Raw genomic sequence first — 19,396 nt, forward strand, 5'->3', positions numbered from 1 at the left:
ACAATTACCAAATAAGAAGCCAGCCCTGGTTCTGTTTCTTTTTTTCTCCCTGAACAAAAATTGAAAACATTCTTTGAAATGAGTTTTGTTATGAGAGTTACCTTGACATCGACCCAAAGACATGACTTCAATTTTCTCCTGTTTCTGGCATGATGCCTCTTTGATTTGACATGCATTATCATAAGATTTCCCATCGGAAGCACAAAGAGGATTGAAGTTGGTTTGAGAACAGTCAATGTTGCACACACACCTGAAAAGATATAGAAAGAGAAAAAAGAAGAGGCTAATATGAGAAACTTTGTTCAAGACATCATAAATACATCTCAGAAATATAAGTGTTTGTATTATCCTGACTGTACAATGCAAATCAACATAATGAAAGCAGAAAGTTCTGTCAAGAGGTCATTTGTATTTCTTGATGGAAATGAGATGCAGGGAGAGGGAAAAGGCAAATAAAAGCAAGCAAAAAGAAAGATAAAAGAAGTGTGTTTTACATGGAAAACTGTACCACAGCAATCCCCTGTAAACCAGAGAGATATGCAGATAAAGCAAGCTGCTGAGCCCTCCTGCAAACTAAAGAGCCACAAAATTCTCCTCTGTTCAGGTGCTGCCCATTGTATGGAATACCATATAAATGTGGGTTTATATTGATTTATGATTTAATTCTGAAAATAATTACAGCACCTAGGGGCTCTCTGATTGTAACAGATGTGAAACTGAAGCCTCTCTTCACCCACTGGGATAAAACCACCTGCTGAGACTGAGACTGGAGCAGGGATGTGACTGCACTCTGCCTCGGGCTGGTGGGATCTCCCCAGCTCCTGGACACAGAGAGGCCACTCACTGTTAAAGCCAGGAGAATGCTGGTTTAGGGAAGACTTTGTGCACAAGCACTTTCTGAAGCACCTGGGTAACTCAGCAAGCAAAAAGCCATACGCAGGTGTTACCCAGGCAGGTTTTGTGTCCTGGTGTCGTGCTCTGTGAGGGGCGAAGGCTCTCATGTCCAAGAGCACAGTGTGGGCAAATGCAGGCAGGCCAGTGGAGGCCCCATCCTCAGAATCCTTAGGACCATCTCCAGAGACTCCAGAACCCAGCTTGTGAGCTCCTGGGCTGCCCTGTGATGTGAACCAGAGTACAGGGATGTATTCCCTTCCACAGTCTGCTCTGGATCTGAACTAAGGCACTAACATGGACACATCCTGATCCCAGCAAACCTCACCACTGCTTCTAAGATGGAGAAACCTAATTGTTTCCATTGACAGCAGGCTGCAGACTCTTTTCTTTAGTTTTCTCCTATTTCATTATCATTAGCAACATCAGACAGCCTTGGGCATAGGCAGGGGAAGGGCACGCTAATCTTCTGTCCCCAACTGTGCCATTAACAGACAGCTCAGCCTCAGCAAGCCCAACGTGACCCAGCTTGGGGACAAAGCCAGAGGTCTAACCTGGCAGCTGCTCCAGCTCTTCTGAGCACGTAATTGTGCACATGCTGCTATCCAAACTCTTCCTGGCTCCTTCTGACATTAATACAGAGCCACGAGATTGATGCTCTATCTCCAGCCCACTGGTTATGCTGAACCTCACAGTGCCAGCTCCACAGCTCTCCCTTTGCAAAGCTAAGTAATGGAAATGTCAAGCCTCCAGCCTTGCTGCTTGATTTAAGAAAGTATTTAAAAGTCAGTCCACCTCCCATATGCAGCAGACATCTGGACACCTTTCACTACTGGAGGTGTAGAGGGATATATACAAAACTTGGGTGGAAAGAGGAAGAAGGAAATTGGAGAGTTTGGGTCAGATCTCTTCATCATCATGTTTGGCTTCTGGCCTCCAGGAATGTGCTCAGGGTGATGGAAAACAGTGGAACCAGTAGTTGTCTTTCAGAATTTTTTTTCTACACTGGGTAGGTCTATTTACCCCAAATGTTCACTAAATACAGAAAACTCCAGTTTAAAAAGAGGCCAGTGGTGAAAAGCTGTGGTTATAAATTAAATTACATGATTTCATAACTCGAAGAAAAGCATCTAGCTCCCTGTGTGTAGCAATTTCCCCACACTGATAAACATACAGAATATGAGAAAAAAATCCAGTGCATTTCCCAAGAATCTCCTTATCAGCAGAATAAGAATGTTCTGCTCCACTGAAATATTAACCATCATCATTTCTTCCCGCAGCCATTTCCAGCTTCCCACCTTAGTCAAACTCACTTCATTAGGAAACATTTACTGCTCAAGTAATAGCAATTCTTTCCACGTAGCTCTACCATTTGCATTTCAGATGGGACACAATCAGCCATATGCTCCTTTTTTTTTGTAATAAACCAGCTAAGAAACAGCTTCACTTCTCTACATTTTGCTACAGAAAAATGAGTGAAGGTTAATATATATTATGTTTCAAGTCAAGAGAAAATTAAGCCAACGGGAAAATTACAACAAAAGGGTGCTCTTTAGGGGAAATCTCAGCAACTCTGGATGCAGTTTCAAGAATACCTAGGAGATGAAGAAACCTATGCTCAGAGTTAGACACTTATGAGACACATTTTTAAAGGTGTTTAAATGCTTAAAGATGCATGCAAACACTTTGTGTGGGATTTCTGGTATCTCAGAGACCTATTTCCCACTGATTTCAAAGACTGCTTCAGAGCCCACTAGGCATTTGTTTACATCTTCAGATACCTTCCAAAACACAAAGACCCAAAATGACTTTCCTGACCTCTTCCAGCAAAACTGAGAAGAGAACCAAGGTTTTTCTGTACCTCATTCTAAAATTTCAAAGTGACACCAGCCTTCCTTTCCAAGCAAACCTCTGCAGCAGCCACACGAAGAGGATGTGACACGTAAGCACCACGAGCCATGTGCTGCTTGTGCTGGGGTCAGATCCCTCTGAAGCAGAAAAGGACTCCCCCAGGATGACATCATTTGCACCAAAGCCTTATAGGACCTCCTGTGTGAAGCCTGATTTTCAGAACCAGCTAGAGGGATGCTGAAAAAACACCAAACTTGCTGCCCCAATCTCCTTGTTGCAAGGATCATCCACTCCATGTACACTTTTCAGCAGACAACTTCTAGCTTGCATCCACAGTTTATTACTGCTTTTGCATTTAGACACTCAAATCCTACTTTAAGGCTGCACAATTAAGTCGACATCAAATATATGTCAGGAAGTGCAAAAGGCAGGATTGCATCAGGAAGATTAATGGGCCTGTGTTGCTGGTTCTTTCTAATTCATAGTGCTCCTCTTATCAGGGAAAATTATGGTATTCCAACACGTTTTTTCAAACTGGAAGAAGCAAAAGTCTGCCCATTTGGACCATGCTGCCAAATTCCAAAAGGGCAAATGGCAGTGAAAAAGGTGAGGCATGCACTCCAAATGTGTGTGCCCAGGCAAATGCAGCCTCTGAGAACAGCTCAGACTTCAGTGGGATCCACTAGTGAGGTAATAAATGCCTAATGAACAGCACTTAATGCATTTGGTTGAATGAAAACCTGCAAAGGTGCCTTCTCTTCTTGAAGCATTATAAAATGCAAAAGTGGGACTCTCTTGTGTTAAACAAGAACCAAACTGTGACATCCCTGCTTGGCTCAGGGTGTGTGTCAGGTGAGAGTTCCTTCAGCTCTTGTGGGACACATAAAGCCCCCACCCTGAAGAGAGCCTCCCCCTAACCTTTGTCATGCACAGGGCTGGCAGCACCCGTCCCACTGCCAAGGGTGTGCGCAATGGCTGTCTGTCTGTCTGTCTGCCTGCAGCTTCCCAGTCCCTGGGGCACTCCAGTATGCCTTGAATTTTAAGTAGTTGGATCATTTGACCATGTTATCATCCTGCCTATGACTTCTGATTATAGTTCTATCAATAAATCTATTTGCTTTCTGTGTTTCTAAGTGTAGCACTGAAGAAAGCCTGGCAATGGAAAGGCTGACTGAGCACTCCTGGTGCTCAAGTCACTGTGGGAAGGTCAACGAGGTCTCCTAGGGGGTCACAGAATGAAACTGTACCCAAGAGCATACATAGAATACATGTGTAAGATTTAACCATGCCTTCTGCAGTCAGAAATGCAGCTTTAAAAGCCTCTGTGAGGAAGGAGAGCCTCCAAGATGTCAGCAGATAGCCTGCAGCTCCTCTGAGAAAGGAAGGAATGCTGTTCCACAGGCCCTTTGCATCTTCAAGCAATGGGCTCATATGTTAATTGATTAAAATTTGGGCTGCCACCACAAACAATCATTAAACAAGGCTCATTTTCTTACGTCTTTTATTCCAGGTCATTGTGATAGTCTCCCAATGCCTTCCCTTTCTTTTATACACTTTATTTTACTCCATTTCATTTCACATTATGATAATCTAGGAGGAGCTGAACATCCAGCAATCAGTGTGGTTACTTTGGTGATATGGAAGCAAAAAACACCAAAGCAAACTAAAAAGACTGTTGAAGGGGGCAAGCCTGGGCACCTCCTGTGAGGATTCTGGGCTACCTCCCCATGGTGGATCTTGCAACACTGCTTGATGACGTTGCTGGATTCTGTCATGAGAATGTCACACCCAGGATGAACCAGAAAGTGTCTGCAGGCAGAGGTGCAGCTCTGCAGAGAAGATGCAGGAGAGGCCCAGGAGGATGGCCTGGGGGAGAGCTGGCAGAGCTGAGCTTAGCCTGAGGCAGGTGAGATGCTGACAGGCACCTGCCTGTGCCTCACTGCTGGCTTGTGGGGTGTGTGTTGCTGCACTCTGCTCTGTGAGCTTTGCAGCTTCCATCAAGGCAGGAACTGCAAAGAGGGTGCTCAGCAGCACAAGGGAACCCACAGGCAATTTGGGATTTCACCTGTTTATTGTGCTTCTTGCCACCCCAGGGAAATGAGAGAGGAGCACAAAGAACTCCTTCCCAGCCTGGATCCTGATCACAAAGAAATGCTGCCCAGCCCTCAGTCTGGTCCACGTGCCAGCAGTGATGGGGATGTGCTGCACCAGGCTGCTTGGCCAAGCTGGAGCAGCCAACTTGGCTTCCTGTTCAATCAATCTCCATAAAAATTAATGGGGTCAATAAACCAGGCATGGGTGAGAGCACAGTCTCCCATCGCCCCATGCTTCTGCAAATAACATATGGTATTATTTTCTGGGCACAGAGAGTACCTTTGCCTGCAGAGAGCAAGCTACTAAAGGAAGGATTCATGGCTATGAAGGGCTGTCCCTGGAAGGAGGAGGTGCTTTTTAAGGAAGAGTCTCAATAAAATGAGAGAATGGTTCTTTGCCCAAGAAGGGTAGGAGAGCACTATAATTCTATTTCCTTAGTTCATGAATAGAATATAATCATTAGTGACACAGTGATGACAAAAAGAAACGCACTCCATGCTTTATCTTTACTCCTAAGACAACTATTCAGTCTTTGTATCCAGCAATGTATTACTGAAAAATAAATTTTAAAAAATTACTATGCAGTATCTGCATGTAGCATGAGGAAGGTTTCCTATGTAGCTGTGATGGGAAGCAAGGAGGATAAATGAGACAATGCTTCCAAAGGAGAGGTTTCACTGGGAACAGATGCAGGCACATTTCTGTCAGAGCGAGATGGCAATGGCAGTCCTTCCCCATTCAGCATCTTTTAATTAGCCCTCTGCTGTTTGGAAACCTGAGAGCATTGTTGGTACTGCCTCTGTTTATTAAAGATTCATATTCAGACTTTGCTGGCCATGGGTCATTTGCTTTTTGGAACCAGAGCAACAGAAAATTGTGCCTGAGATATCTGAGAGAAGTACTTAATGAAATGACTAACGTCTTCAGCCAAGTGTCTAGTTGATTACAGGGTCTAAACAGCAGAACAGCAATAAATCTGCCACAAAGAGAATTGTCAGTCAAGAAAAAAGGCATAAAACCAAAGAGACAGGGAGGCAAGAGCTAAAAATGTGAACATGCAAATCTAGTGTTATTTTTACTAGTCAGAGCTCTGATATTTGAGCACATATGCTAATTTGGTCAAGTGTGAGATCCCACCACGTCTCAGAGAGCACTATTTTACAGGGAAGGTGAAGTTCCATTCTGCAATAATTTTAAACATTATATATTTTCTCCGGCGCAAAAAAAAAAAAAGCAATGAAAACCCCAACAAAATTTCACAGCATAAAAAAAGCCCAAAGCCCTTTGCCACAAAACAGTGTATAAATAATAACACAGTTGTTGTACATTTATGATATATCAACTAGAGCCGTTTGTTATCTTCCTCTGCTCTGACTAGAACATAGTGATCAGAACCCCAAATTTCTGGATGTCAGCATAGACCTCTCCAAGCCCCCTGCCCCTCCCAGTAGGTCATTAAATGCCCATTTAAAGCAAACCTGGAAGTATATATGCCTGCATAAAGAAGCTGGCAATCAGTCCCTACCAAAGGATGGTAGTCCTTCTCTACCATCAAGGTTTTTCTTTCTGGTACACAGGGCATCTTTGTTGGCATTACCAGCAGGCAAGCTGAAATGAAGCCAGGCTTAACATTACACCTCGACCCTGGAACAGACATTGTAGCACAGCTGTCAGGAGGCTGGTGGGAGCTCTCATTTACCCAGGCAGCTTTGGGGGTGTTTCATGTCTCAACACAACATCATGCAGAGACATTTAAATGAGCTCCAGGCAGGGACTGGGCAAGGTGAACCTCTGGGAGCTCAGGTAGCTCACTCACACATGCGGCCTGTGACAGCCCTTCACTGGGGAGCAGGGACAGGTCACCTCTGTACCCATCTCAGCACATCACCCACCCACCCACAAAGTCACCTGCACACACAGGCAGCAAAACTGGATGGCTCCAGACTGCTTGGACACACCTATGTTTTGATGTGAGCGTCAAAAGGAGCACACAAATCTGAGCTTCTGACCCTCAGCCCATCTCCAAGCTTTACAGTGGTCTCAGACAGCCCTGCAGCAGCCATGGGCTGGCACCACGACACCCCTAACAGAGAGACAAGGCCCTGACACGCTCAGTGCAGTCACCAGGGATCATTGGTAGTCTGGCCAAACTCAGGTACCCCACAGCGGTCTCTGCAGCATGTGCAGCACAGCCCAGGAGAATGGCACCCAAAACTGCCTGGCATCATTGCCTGCTTTGGCATGCACTGAACATCATATATCCACTGACATACATACACATAAAATATCTTCAGAGCGCACACTGGCACACAGTGCTTTACACTTTCTATGAATCATACCCTACAACCTGTCTGTACTTGCCAGGAGACTGAAATCCTATCACTGCACTCTTAAGAACATCATTAAGAGGCTTAAAGAACAGACACTCTGCGTGTCTCCTTCAAAACAAATATTGCTGTAATTTTTGAGGTTGATGCAAAACTTTAGCTGCAGTGCAGAACAATAAACAATACATATTTTATAATGGCAGCACAAAAATAGCACACAGTATTTCTTTGCTGGGCCTGCTAGTGCTTCTCTTCTGCTTTAAGATCATAAGAGAAGAAAAGCACAGCTTATTTTGAGTGCCTTCCATTCAATGTTTGTTACTTATTTATTTATCTAATTTATTTTTCCTTTTTGTCCTTTGCAGCCCTGTTTCTGCACTAAGGGCTTTAGCATGCCTACTTTGCACAGTGGCTTCCCTGGGATATTTTACTTATTTCAACTGTTCAAATGTTTATCTTCACCAGGAGTAAAAGGAGAAAAGCTTGATTCCCTCAGGGTGATGCAATGTTTCTGCATGGCATTTCAATAGCATCCTGTTATTCAAACAATTAGAAATCACAGAGACCACGCACAGAATTATCAGCATACTGCATGGAGATTTTTATTATTATGTAGTGCATAATGAAAATGATTTGAAGGACCCCAAAGCATCATAGCAGAAGGAAGCGCTGAATAATCAGGTGATTTTTTTTTTAAACTGCAAGAACCCAAAATATTGTTTACTGGACATATGTCAAGCTAAAATGCACCAAAGTGGTGAATATATTTACTGATGGCCTTCCTTGCATACCAAACGCAACACACTCTGGGAATGTAGCTGGAGACAGAGCCAGGAGCTTGGGCTACAGCTGCCACACTGCTGCTGCATAGCAGGGATGGACTGGCAGTGCTTAAAAATACCCATGGCTTTTTCAGAGCATGCTTTGCTTGGCAGCTCATGGGGGATGTTCCAAAACCACGGGGTGCTCCTGGAGACACCCTGCTGTACAGCCTGAAGAGAGTCCCTGGGCACTGGCTGCTTCCCAGAGCTCAGTGAGGAGCCGGGCTCATGCTCCTCCAGCTTTTAAGAAGTCATCCTGGAGACTGCAGCTCATGAAAAAAAATCTTTTATCTGCAGTGCAACTTGAGTCCTAATTCCCCTTTAATTTTTGACCTGTAACTTTTTTACTAAATTTTGTGACAAAACAAATTCCAGACTTCACCTTTGCTTCCTTTTCACAATTCACAGCACCAATTATAGCATGACCTTCACCTGGCTTCCCAATGCCTCTGGTGCCCTCAACAGTACATTGAATTGTAGGCTAACAACTTTAGGGCAAAATAAATGTGTCCATCTCTCGCTCTTTTTTTTGTCCTTCTAAATATCATTCTTATTTTAAAGATACTAGGTTGCATAAAGTGATCTTTGCTACACTGGATGCTTTAAAGCCAAACAGAGAATCACAAGGCTGATGACTGGGTTTGAAGAGTCATGGAAAAGCCCTCGTGCTAGCTGTGCGACCAGAGAAAAAAATTCTAATTCTGTGCACATGCCAATTCAAGTGTCTGCAGGTATCCAATGTGTAAAGTTTATTTAGAACTCACAGAATAAAATAAATGCCTCTCTATGGTTTGCCTGCCCCGGCGTCCTTTACGTCTCCGTGGTCTGTGCTAAAACAAAGCTTTGCTGACTGTTTCTCTCTCTGTAAACATCTGAGGCTGTCCTTCATGAACAGTTTATTGCTGTGTGCCTCAGACTGCTGATACTGTTCACTCCTATCTTGAAGCCAGCAGAATAATGAAAATTGTTTCCACAAATCCCACAGTTCCACCCCGAATTGAACAGCCAGTGGGAATATGGCAATGTCCAGTGGGAAGCATGGGACACTAGCTGCAGGTCCTGGCATGGGCCTTGCCAGGCAGGAAGGGTCCATCTGCTCACAAAGAACTGCAGCTCTGCCTGGGACCAACCACAAATTTCTGCTTAAACTTCTGCTAACACTAGAAATTACTTCTGAAAGTGGACTCTGATTAGAAAGTAAAGGGATGATGGCCTTTTGGCTAGCAGAGACCAGTGGGCTGGCAGCCCCACCCCTTGCTCACATGAGCTATCCACTGCTGGTAGGGAAGGGAAGTGGGGACCTTCCTAAAATGAGCAAAAACTGTGGTAAAGGAATTGCTCAACGAGAAGTCTGCCTCCACATGTGCAAGCCCAGTCCATCTCTCCCCATAAACCCCTCTGTGTCCTTAAACACAGTGTGCCTCTCATTTCCTCAGGGATTCACAGAGCACTCTGAGGTGGAAGAGACCCACAAGCTGGACCCACAACCTTGGTGTTATCAGCACCACACCCCAACCAGGGGTACCTGCCTGGGGCCAGCACCATCTGAATCGGCCATGCATTCCAAGATACCCTGCTTGGTCAGCTCTCTTCAACTACAAAACAAAATCCAGTCTGCTATTCAATGGAAATTTTAGGAGGACACTTCCAGGCTTTCCTTCAAGCATGGTTTGCACCTCCTGCACAGGCAGAAAGGTTATCTGTGCACAGGATAACCTCACATTATCTCAGCCCACAGGTATGAGCCTGGCACCCATGCAAATCACTGCGCTGGCAAGAAGGAGGATGCAGTAGCAACCCTCTTCTCCTCAGAGCCTTCAGGGCTGTAGGTAAAAGCTGCTGTACAAAACCAGGCATTCCTGCTGGCTGGGGATCTGCCTCGTGATGACCACGGGCTGGCTGCTTTTGGGATCAAGCCCCAAGGGACAGTGCTGCTGCTGCCAGGGAAAGGAAGACAGACTAATGACTGCAATGTGCCATCTCAAGGACATGTCCTTGCCAGCAAACTAATGGGATGAGAGTAACCTTCTTCAGGGCTGGCACACAGATCAGTGGAATCCACCTGCAACTCCTTGAAAGGAGCAAGTGCTGTGCACTGGCCAGGACGGGTGTCCCTGGGACGCCTGTGCTGTTCCACAGGGGAGAGCTCCATTACCAAATGGGCAGGCTGAGACACAGCAATTAAATCTGTTTGTCTGGGGACACCTCACACAGGCTTTTAGCTGCAGCCCACACGTGGGAAGGGACTGGGGCAGGAGCTGGGCTCTGTGAGGAAGGGACACCTGCCGCTCTGCAGGGGCTGTGAGAGCTGAGGTCAGCCCTGTGCGTCAGCTCCCACTGAGTTTTCCTCAGGCTCATATTTAATGCATGGGATGTATTTTTAATGGTTTAGATGTGTGAACAAACCGTGGCCTTGATGTTCCTACACGAGTGTGTGAAGGAGCCTCCGACCTTCTGCAATGGATGCAGTTCTATTTTAATAGTTAACATAAAGTGGGATGGAAGAGATGAAGCATTCCATTAAGACATTTGATAATAAATTGGTAAGTGCTTTCCCAGTGTTTTACATAGTTATTCTCTCTGTTGATCTATTTAGCCAACACATGTAATTCCGAGCTACAAAGTTGTATTCCTGCTTTCGTAAACATACTTACATAAAACTCAATAACAACACAGTCTATTTATTGCTAAAACGCTAGTAGGAAATTGGAAAAGGTATAAATACAATTCATTGCTGGTGATCTCCTGCCCCCTGAAGGCACTGTAAGGCTCCAAATCTTGCTCAGTTCACAGCATCATAAAACCAAAGCAATAAATGTCACTCTTTTCTTGATTGCGCATTAGGCCAATCGGCTTTTTATTGCGCCTAAATAGGCCGTCAGGAAGGCACCGCTCTCCTTACTGCTGGGGGATGACTCTGCCTAAATGGGGGGCCAGGGAGGAAGGGAAGCTTACTTTTAAATAACAAGGCTAAGAGAGAACAGGGGGAGGAGAAAGGTGCAAAAGCACGTCGCTCTGCAAGGCCTTTGCACTTGCTCTTTCATGCTGTAATGCCTTGATGTACGCAGACGATTATGTGTCAATGCACATTAATATCTGATGTGCATTACCATATTATCATCCCTTATGTGCACTTTCACAGCCTGGTGAGCCCAGGCTCTCCCAGCCATGGGTTACACAACCAACATCACCGTGGGGGCACAAACCGAGCCTCGCACAGCTCTGGGCAGCACCCGCGCACAGCGCTGCCCTTGCAGGGCACAGAGGGACCCTCCTGTGTCCCTCTCACAAAGCAGCAGGACCTGGGTGGTCCTTACAACACCCTGTATTACAGCAGGAGCACAAAACAGACTGCCAAAGCCATTCCTCCCAATGCAGATCAAGGCATGTGCTCAGAAAGCCGGGACACTTTCCTACCCAGGACTGAAAACTCCGGTCATAGCTGGTGGCAGAGGAGTAAAAAAAACCCAACTCTGAGTTCATTTGCTCCCCTGTTGATCTGGACACATGAAATGGTGGCTCTCCACCATGCTGTCATGTGTATATGTTGTACCCGACACTGCCTGAAAAGAGAGAGGGATGCTTTTGCTGCCTCACACGATGCTGAGCCACACACCTGCACCCTTGTAATGGGCACAGGGGCAGGGCAGAGTTAATGCAGTCCCACAGCCACACCACATCCTCCTGCTGCCCCTGGCACAGCAACCTTTAATTCACCTGCTCACACTGGGTGAGCCATTCCAGGCCTCCCAGCCAGGCAGAGGGAAGACAGGAAAGGCCAACCCCTCCCTTCCCCCCTAGGGTAGTGTCCCCAAAACCCTCCCTGAACATGGGCAGCCACTGCAGCTCCTCCTCACTCTTCAGCAAACAGCCAGCTGGACTAACTGCAAGTCAGCTTTACATTTCCTCCCTGCTGACCACCCACCTCTCCATGCCTCCCATCCACACACATACAGAGATAGGGATCTTGGCCACAGAAACCTAACAGGAAAATTGGTCTGTGCTGTGCCATGCTTTTGAAATTATTGCAGCTTTTTTCCCCCAACTCTAATGCTGACAGACTACTAATTGCAAAGACAAATGATGACTGTGTCTCTTACAAGCCTTCCTCCCCTTGAATTTCAGAAGAATTTGTGTTTTGCTCCTACAAGAGTATGGTACGGTAAGACGTGAAAACCCCCCAAAAATCTCAGAAATTATTTTTGGCTTTTCACAAATCAATATTTCCTCTGAAGCAACTGAAGCAGTCAGTAAGGCAAATTCTGCTTTTATCATCACAATTTCCAAGTTATTCCTTTGCACTGTAAGACTGACAGAGCATTCACACTCCAACTGAGTTTGTTCTCCCTTCTACTAGCAAAAGGCTCCACAGGCTACTGAGAAGTTACTCCATAGTTATCAAACTGGGAGAGAACTTTTGTTTCACTGAAGTCAGTGGGATAACTTCCTTTGACTTCCCTAAGTTGGCAGTTCACCTTCTGAACTGAAAACCAAGTTTGGGTGAGCATCTGAAAAGAGGAGCACAAGGGAAAAAAAAAGATCTATGAGCTTTATGATTGTGTAGAGTATTATTCCCTGGACACACAGCAGGTTTTGCTGTAATTGCAACAGATAAAAAATGCCATTTTTATTACAAAACCAAATGTTAGAGATTCTAGTTTTTGGATAAGAGATGGATGTGTCATATAGGGTCCTTAAAAACCTGCTTGGGTGAGTAGTACAGATGGAATACAATGTGGGCTTGCATTTATCTGAGAACATTTAGAGCCATGATATATAGTCTACACAACAGACTTCCTCGATGTATAGAGAAAATATAGCCAATTTCTTTGTGTAGGCTGAATTATTTACCAGAGTGTTCCAAAGTGTATTGGTAATAAAACACTATGAAGTATAAGTAACTCCAGACAATCTTGGCTTATGTTAAAACAATTTTTTTTTTTAAGCATGTTATTAAGAAAATAAATCCTGAGAATCTGGAAAGGCAGGACTTACTCAAATGAACACATGCCTCTGAAGGATTGTGTTGACTCAACAGAGAAAAGGTCAAATTCTCCCAACCATCATCCTAAAGGAGTTGGGAATCAGTCTCACTTCAAAATTAAATAGGGTATTTTGGCACAGGATGAAGGATGCAGAGATGGTAAATTGATTCTGTGAAACTCACCTGACTGGGAAAAATAGCTGGTTTTAACTAAACCCAGAAAATACATATGTAGAGTACAACAACTTCACTGGCTGGCCAAACAAGCCATCATTTTTCCAAGCATTACCTTTCTAGCCAGGCCACTAGTAGTGCAATCAGTTTAGAAACACAAGGTGCTCATTCCCTCCTCCTCCTCTGGAGAGCTGGACCACAGCTTTTCTCAGGGCTGCTGAAGATAAAGCCAACTGCTTTTTCCATAGTTTTCCTGGCTCTTTCTGCAGACTCTTTCTGAGAAAGAGGAAAGTCACCTATTTTTGGCTTGATTTAGGGTCTTTCTGAAGGCTGTGAAGATCTTTCCCTGTTTATGTTTGGGAACAAAGTCACTTTGACACCTAGACCAGTTTAGGTTGAAACTGCCCGCTGAAAGAGTCCTACAGTACCTCAGCAGCTTGCCAGAGAGAAACCTGACAGGAACCATGGCATTCATGCAATGCTCACCTGGGGACCTTATTTTCTGACCCTAACATGGTATCTAGACACTGGTTTCTAATAAGCCAAATATTTTACCTAAGCTGGAGCCACTGCAATGTTGTTCTTGTGCTGTGGACAGCAATTCAAGCTACAATTTTGTATTTTGCTACCTTTCCCCCTTTTGTGTCTGTCCATGTGGCATTTTTTCCCAAGTCCCAAATGAAGAAGCATGGCTAGGTTCTCTCTTCAGCTCTCATACTCCAGGCAGCAGGATCTGGCTGAGCAGCCTCCTAGAAAAGCCTCCAACCTGGCCCTTTCTTAGAGCAGGCTTTGTAATTAAAATATAACATACAGATGGGGTAGGCATCATCTTGCTTTTCCTAATATTCCTCACGTTTTGCCTTTCATTGCAAGTGCTTCATTGACTAATTTCCAGTTGCTTAGGCTACAATTTTCCAGTATTGCTGACTCTCAACGCACTGAATGGCGTCCCTACACTTATCTCAACAGTTTCCCTGGAAGTCAGCTGCTTTCCTTTTGTTTCAAAATCTTTTAACCACAGAACATGCACCAAATGAAACATTATCAGGTAACAGCGACAGAAGGGGGCTAATTTCTGGGCAGGCACTGGAGGTAACTCTGCTATCAGGCTGGGGCTAAGAGAAGTGACATGGGTGTGAGAGGGTGCACCCTGCTTGGTCATCTGCTGCTGTGCAATGCAGAGATTGTGCTCCAGTGCCTTCAATTCCCTCTGAAAACCTCGCCTGGACTCTTATTAGACATGACTACTAATCTCAATGTGAAGATTTATGCAGCAGCAGCTCCACTTCATGCCTTAGGTATGATCTCAAGTTAAGCAGAAATTTAAGTTTTTGCAGAATTATGCATTTGTAATGATTTTATTCCATTCCTGTGCTTATTTGAGCACAAGTCCAACATGTATGCGTAAGTGTTATGCCCAGCTATGAACACAGATCTATATTTTCACTAGAAGAGGAGGAAAAGCAACAGAAAACAGAAACATATCTACTGTATAATGCCTGGGACATTGCAGATGTTAAAGCAGCTCGCTGTTTCTGCATCTGGAACAAGTAGGTCACACATAGTTATTATACACACTGCTGAACATGAAGCAGCCAATACCCGTGTAATGTATGTGAGACTTCAAACCACCTTTTAGTACTTGAGAGCAGTACAGCATCTTGTTTGCAAATGCTCTGCTTGAGAGCAACTGATGGAAGGGGGAAGGGGCCCAAAGCTGACTGACCTAATTGCTGCGTGGATCGAGAAGCTGGCAAAATCATTAGCTTCTTTTATGTTTTCTTTCTATACAATAATAAAGATAAATATTGATTGCTGGGGCAGTATTGATTGCAGGGGTCGCTGCAGATGGCAGCTGCATGATTTGCACAGATATCTCCCATTTACAGAGCCACTTATTTGCATGAGAATGTGGTTTCACCCTCTTCACGTGCTTCTGACTGTTTGCTTGCCTTACAGGAGCATTTACCCTAACTAAATGTTCCAGTGACTAGCAGTTAAAATATGAAATGAGGGACTGAAAGAGCTCATCTTTGTAATACCTTTTGTGTACGTGCCTGTCTGCTGTGGGTGAGTGGAGTTTACTGTCCCAGCCATGTGGACAGAGACACAGGACACAGGGACCTGCTGTAATTATGCTGCAGTGTCACCTCCTCACCTGGGAATGCCACTTGGGAATGCCACCCAGGGGCACAGCACGCCCGGGACCAGCCCTCCTTCCTTCCCCACTGACCCACACACTGAACTAGCCCAGCTCCTTCCTCCAGGCCTGGATGCCTCCAAGTCACAGTTTGGGGTCATCAGTGACCCTCAAGAACCTGTCCAGTGGGATCCTTGTCCACTTGGAAGGAATAGAACACGCTCCTCCATTGTGGGCCAGGCTTGTGAGGAGGGAAGAAAGTTTCCTACCACGAGCACAGTGCCTATTGCAGAGCACGATACTCTGCTCCCAGACAAGGAGAAGTCCTTGGGGTGAGTGGGACCAAGTTGCAGGAAGGAGCAGGGGCATTGAGGCACCTTTTTATCTCTGGTACAAACCTTCAGTGGCCCATGCCAGGGTCAGGCACCTCCTGCCAGGGAGCTGCTGCCACTCTCCTTCACCTGCAGCCTCCCGAAGGAGGAAGGGGCAGGCAGAGGAGCACTCTGGAGGAGGCCTCCTCTCCTCCTTGGACACTGCCAGGCTGTAGGGGAAGCTCTCCCTGAGCACACCACTGTGTGTCTGCCTTCCAGCTAGCAACCTGCACCTTACTGTGGGCACTGCTGCACTTCCACACTGCTGCTGGCTGACCTGCTGCTGTTGGAATGCAACAAATCAAATGCAATCCCAAATCATCATTTTGATTTTGATTAACTCTGCAAGTCAGAGGTTTGCCGGCTTTAATCTCGTTTTAAGAAAATATTCCCATCCTCTCTATTATCAGCATTTTCCAACTGGAAACTCAACCAAAGGATCTTTCTTATTCTTTATCTCCTTCCACTTTGGACATATTAGTGGACCTCTGAAACAGCTGCCCAGTATTTATCCAAACCATGCCTTGTCCAGTGTAGGGAGTGCTCTTATTTCCTCAGTGGCTCACAAGGAGGAGATTAATGCTGGAGCCCAGGTTTCTGACGTGGTTCTGCACTGACACTGAGCCACTCCAGCAGAGAGCAGGCACTCCATTTGGTGAGCACTATTTATGTACAGCGAGTGTTTCAGAGATGCTTTTTGGAAGAGCTGAGCAATACACCACGGTTCAAAACGTTACGCCTCATTCTTCAATTCCTCTTAAGTATATCTCTCGGGGTGTTATGTTGAGTAGCCCTGTCTTACAAAATCAATTATTCCTTAGCCAGCTCAGAAATAAAACCCAAAGCAAGCAACACCAAATGTCTGATTTACCAATAGATTGCAACCCTGTGCTAAAGAGTGTAGCCACTGCCCTGCTTTAAATATTCATGAAGCCCACTGGTGCAAAATGCATTAAAGGTGGGAATAATGCCAGTAATACATGATCCTCTTAGTGACAAGAAGCTTTCACATATTAAAGCAGTAAGATGTTAAAGACTTTCAAGTGAACAGTCTTTGTTTTTAACTTAGAGAAAGAGATTCACTAATGGAATGCCAAATTGCATTCACTCTCATGATACTTGACTGCAGAATGGGATAATAACACATGTGTGCTTCTGCATGCCATGGAAAACCTGTTATTACAGAGGTTTCTTTCCTGCCTTTTCTCCATGCTTTCCAGAAAATGTTCACACAAATCTTACCCCTTCAAGTAATCTTCTGTGTGCCAACCCCCCTTTAGAATCCCAGGAGTCAAGCCATTAACAGATTGGTTTTTCACAAATAAAAAGAATTAAACATAATGGCGACAGAGTACAATAGCACAATTTAGATGAGTGACAACTGGCAATGAATAATCAAAAAAAAAAAAAGAAAAAACAAGGAGTTAAACTGGAGATAACGGTCTCTAAAATATAGACTGTGACAATGCAGAAGAATGTCAATTGTCACTTTAAATCATCAGCTGCCCAACCACATCTGCTATCACACCTGTGCTCTCTTTTCTGCTCTACTCTGGCACCCTAGAAATAGTAGGCAAACAGCCAGCCTTGTATCTCCAGCTCTCTAAAGCCTGGCTCTGCTACCAGCCTGCATTCCTCTCACCTGGAGCAGATCAGGCACTGACCCTGCACCCTCAGACTGTTCCTGACTGACAGGGATTCACTGCTGCTGCTGGGATTGACATCCTGTAACAGCAGGTCCCAGGACCACCAGGAACTGCTGACCCTCCTTGGGTTTTACAAACCTCATCAGTCAGGTGAGAGAGCTAAAGGAGCCCTGCTTACATCTGATACTTGATCCACATAAAAATAGTGAACAAATAATAAATTGACATTTCTTGGCAAGGGGAGTGGGGCAACATGTGCCTCTGGTGCCAAACATGAAAATTCAACTAAATATACTGGAAAGAGGGATCTACAACCTCCATACATAGTCCACTTTTATTCTAGAAATAAAAGTAATGAAAAGCTGACAGTCAGAAGGCTCATTGTTTAGAAAGATGCATTGTTTAGGAAGACTAATCAGGGGGCAAGGACAGGAAAATAGAGCTCAGTTATGGCATATAAAGTTGCTTACTTCAAAGCACACCTTTCACAGGCTTTAGATGGGGTTTGGGTTTTTGGATAAGAATTGGCTTTCTTGCCTCCTAACAGTTTGTCTGGGAGCATCTTCCCAGTGCCAGCCCTTCCCTGCTTCCTGCCCCCAGAAGCACCTTTCCCTGCAGAAAGAGTGCCTGTCAATAAAGACTGAGCACCTCAGCTCCTGCCATCATTCTGCTGCTCTGTAAAAGCCAGCTCGTTTCAAAGGGGAGGAATTAGATTGTGCAAAAGCTGCAGTGGGAACACTGGGGTAAGTTGGATCAGGCAGTTTTACCAAGCTATTTCTGGAAAAAAAATAAACACTGCTACTCAGTGCTTATGATTAATAATGTTATCTTGTAGCTAATTTTATTCCTTGCCCCTCTCTTCTCCTGCCTTCCAATTTGGAAGCACACTTAATTATGAAAACATGAGCACTAGACTGTGAATTTTGATATATTAATTTCACCGTGGTTTTGTTTCTACACTGCACCACCAAAGCTCTCAAGGACAACCAGTCAAGGAGACAATGAAAATCATAACACCTGGGGTAATTTTCTTAAGCAAAGTCAACATTAGGCAATTTCTTACTCGCAAATTTCATTACATTACTGAAACCTATAACCATGATGCACCTTGCTCCTGTTTTTCAACACCACAATTCCCTTTGATGACTGAAGCCAGAGCAAGGACTCAGTGGTTGTTTTGCTCGATGTTTTGTTAAGCACTAGAACCAGAGATTACTAAGAGGCTGGCAAGACCAAACCGTAAAAGAGCACAAAAGGATAACCATGAGCATATTCCTGAGCTCCTTCACTCAACAGCAGAACTGTTCCTAATTTCATGCCTGACCAGGGTGCACAGATGCCTTGCCTCGGTGGGGTCAGCTGCCCAACACTGGGCCCAGCTACCATGTTCACCATGCAGTTATTGACTGCTCTTTGCTCCATTCTCTCCACTGGAGCCTCAGTGTTTTACTGACACCTCACTGCTCAGTTTGTGTATCCATCCTTTAGCCACCATCCACTAGCCCACAGCTCCAGAGGCACCATCCAGACACCAGCTCTGACATTTGCATGGTTATTTTGTTCTCTCTCTAAATCTGTATTAGTTACTGAGAGAGAAACATGAGGTGCGGCATTAGGGCAGCGTTAGAAATATAGCTCTGTGCATAGTGACCTTTTTGATCTATTGGCTGTTCCAAAATCACAATGAAATTATTAGCTCAGAGTTTGCTTAATGTAAGTTTGCATATACCCTAGGCAAAATGAAGAATAAAAGTCTGAGTTGATAGAATTATTTCCCTTCAGCTTTTGTAATTAAGGTTTAAAATTAAAAAAAAATCTGAATAATTTTGAAATCCCTTTTAAAAAATAAAAATTAAAACCATTTCCATTGAGAAAATGCCTAAATGTACACTCTCATTTTTTCAAGCAATTGAGGGCAAGGTTTTCAACTCCAACAAAATAGGAAAAAGCAAGACAGATTTCCCAGCCTTTCTAAAGCCACACATGAATTAACATGATGATAATACTAATGATACTTTTTAACTGGAAAAGCTTTAGGTCAATTATTTTTCCCAATTCTATTTTTTACTGAAGTATGAAGCTATAAAACCCCAGATG

The 19,396-nt window shown here is 44.6% G+C and overlaps 1 protein-coding gene across 1 annotated transcript in view; it reads right to left on the reverse strand.

Moving 5' to 3' along the window:
- Positions 1 to 19,396, reverse strand: part of TMEFF2 (transmembrane protein with EGF like and two follistatin like domains 2) — a 125,172-nt gene that overhangs the window by 33,007 nt on the left and 72,769 nt on the right. The window contains exon 6 of the mRNA XM_030951994.1: positions 102 to 250. Within this exon, the coding sequence (XP_030807854.1) occupies positions 102 to 250 (149 nt within the window). The remainder of the gene's footprint in view (positions 1 to 101; positions 251 to 19,396) is intronic.

The sequence above is a fragment of the Camarhynchus parvulus genome, chromosome 7 (genome assembly GCF_901933205.1).
Source record: "Camarhynchus parvulus chromosome 7, STF_HiC, whole genome shotgun sequence".
Taxonomy (NCBI): Eukaryota; Metazoa; Chordata; class Aves; order Passeriformes; family Thraupidae; genus Camarhynchus; species Camarhynchus parvulus.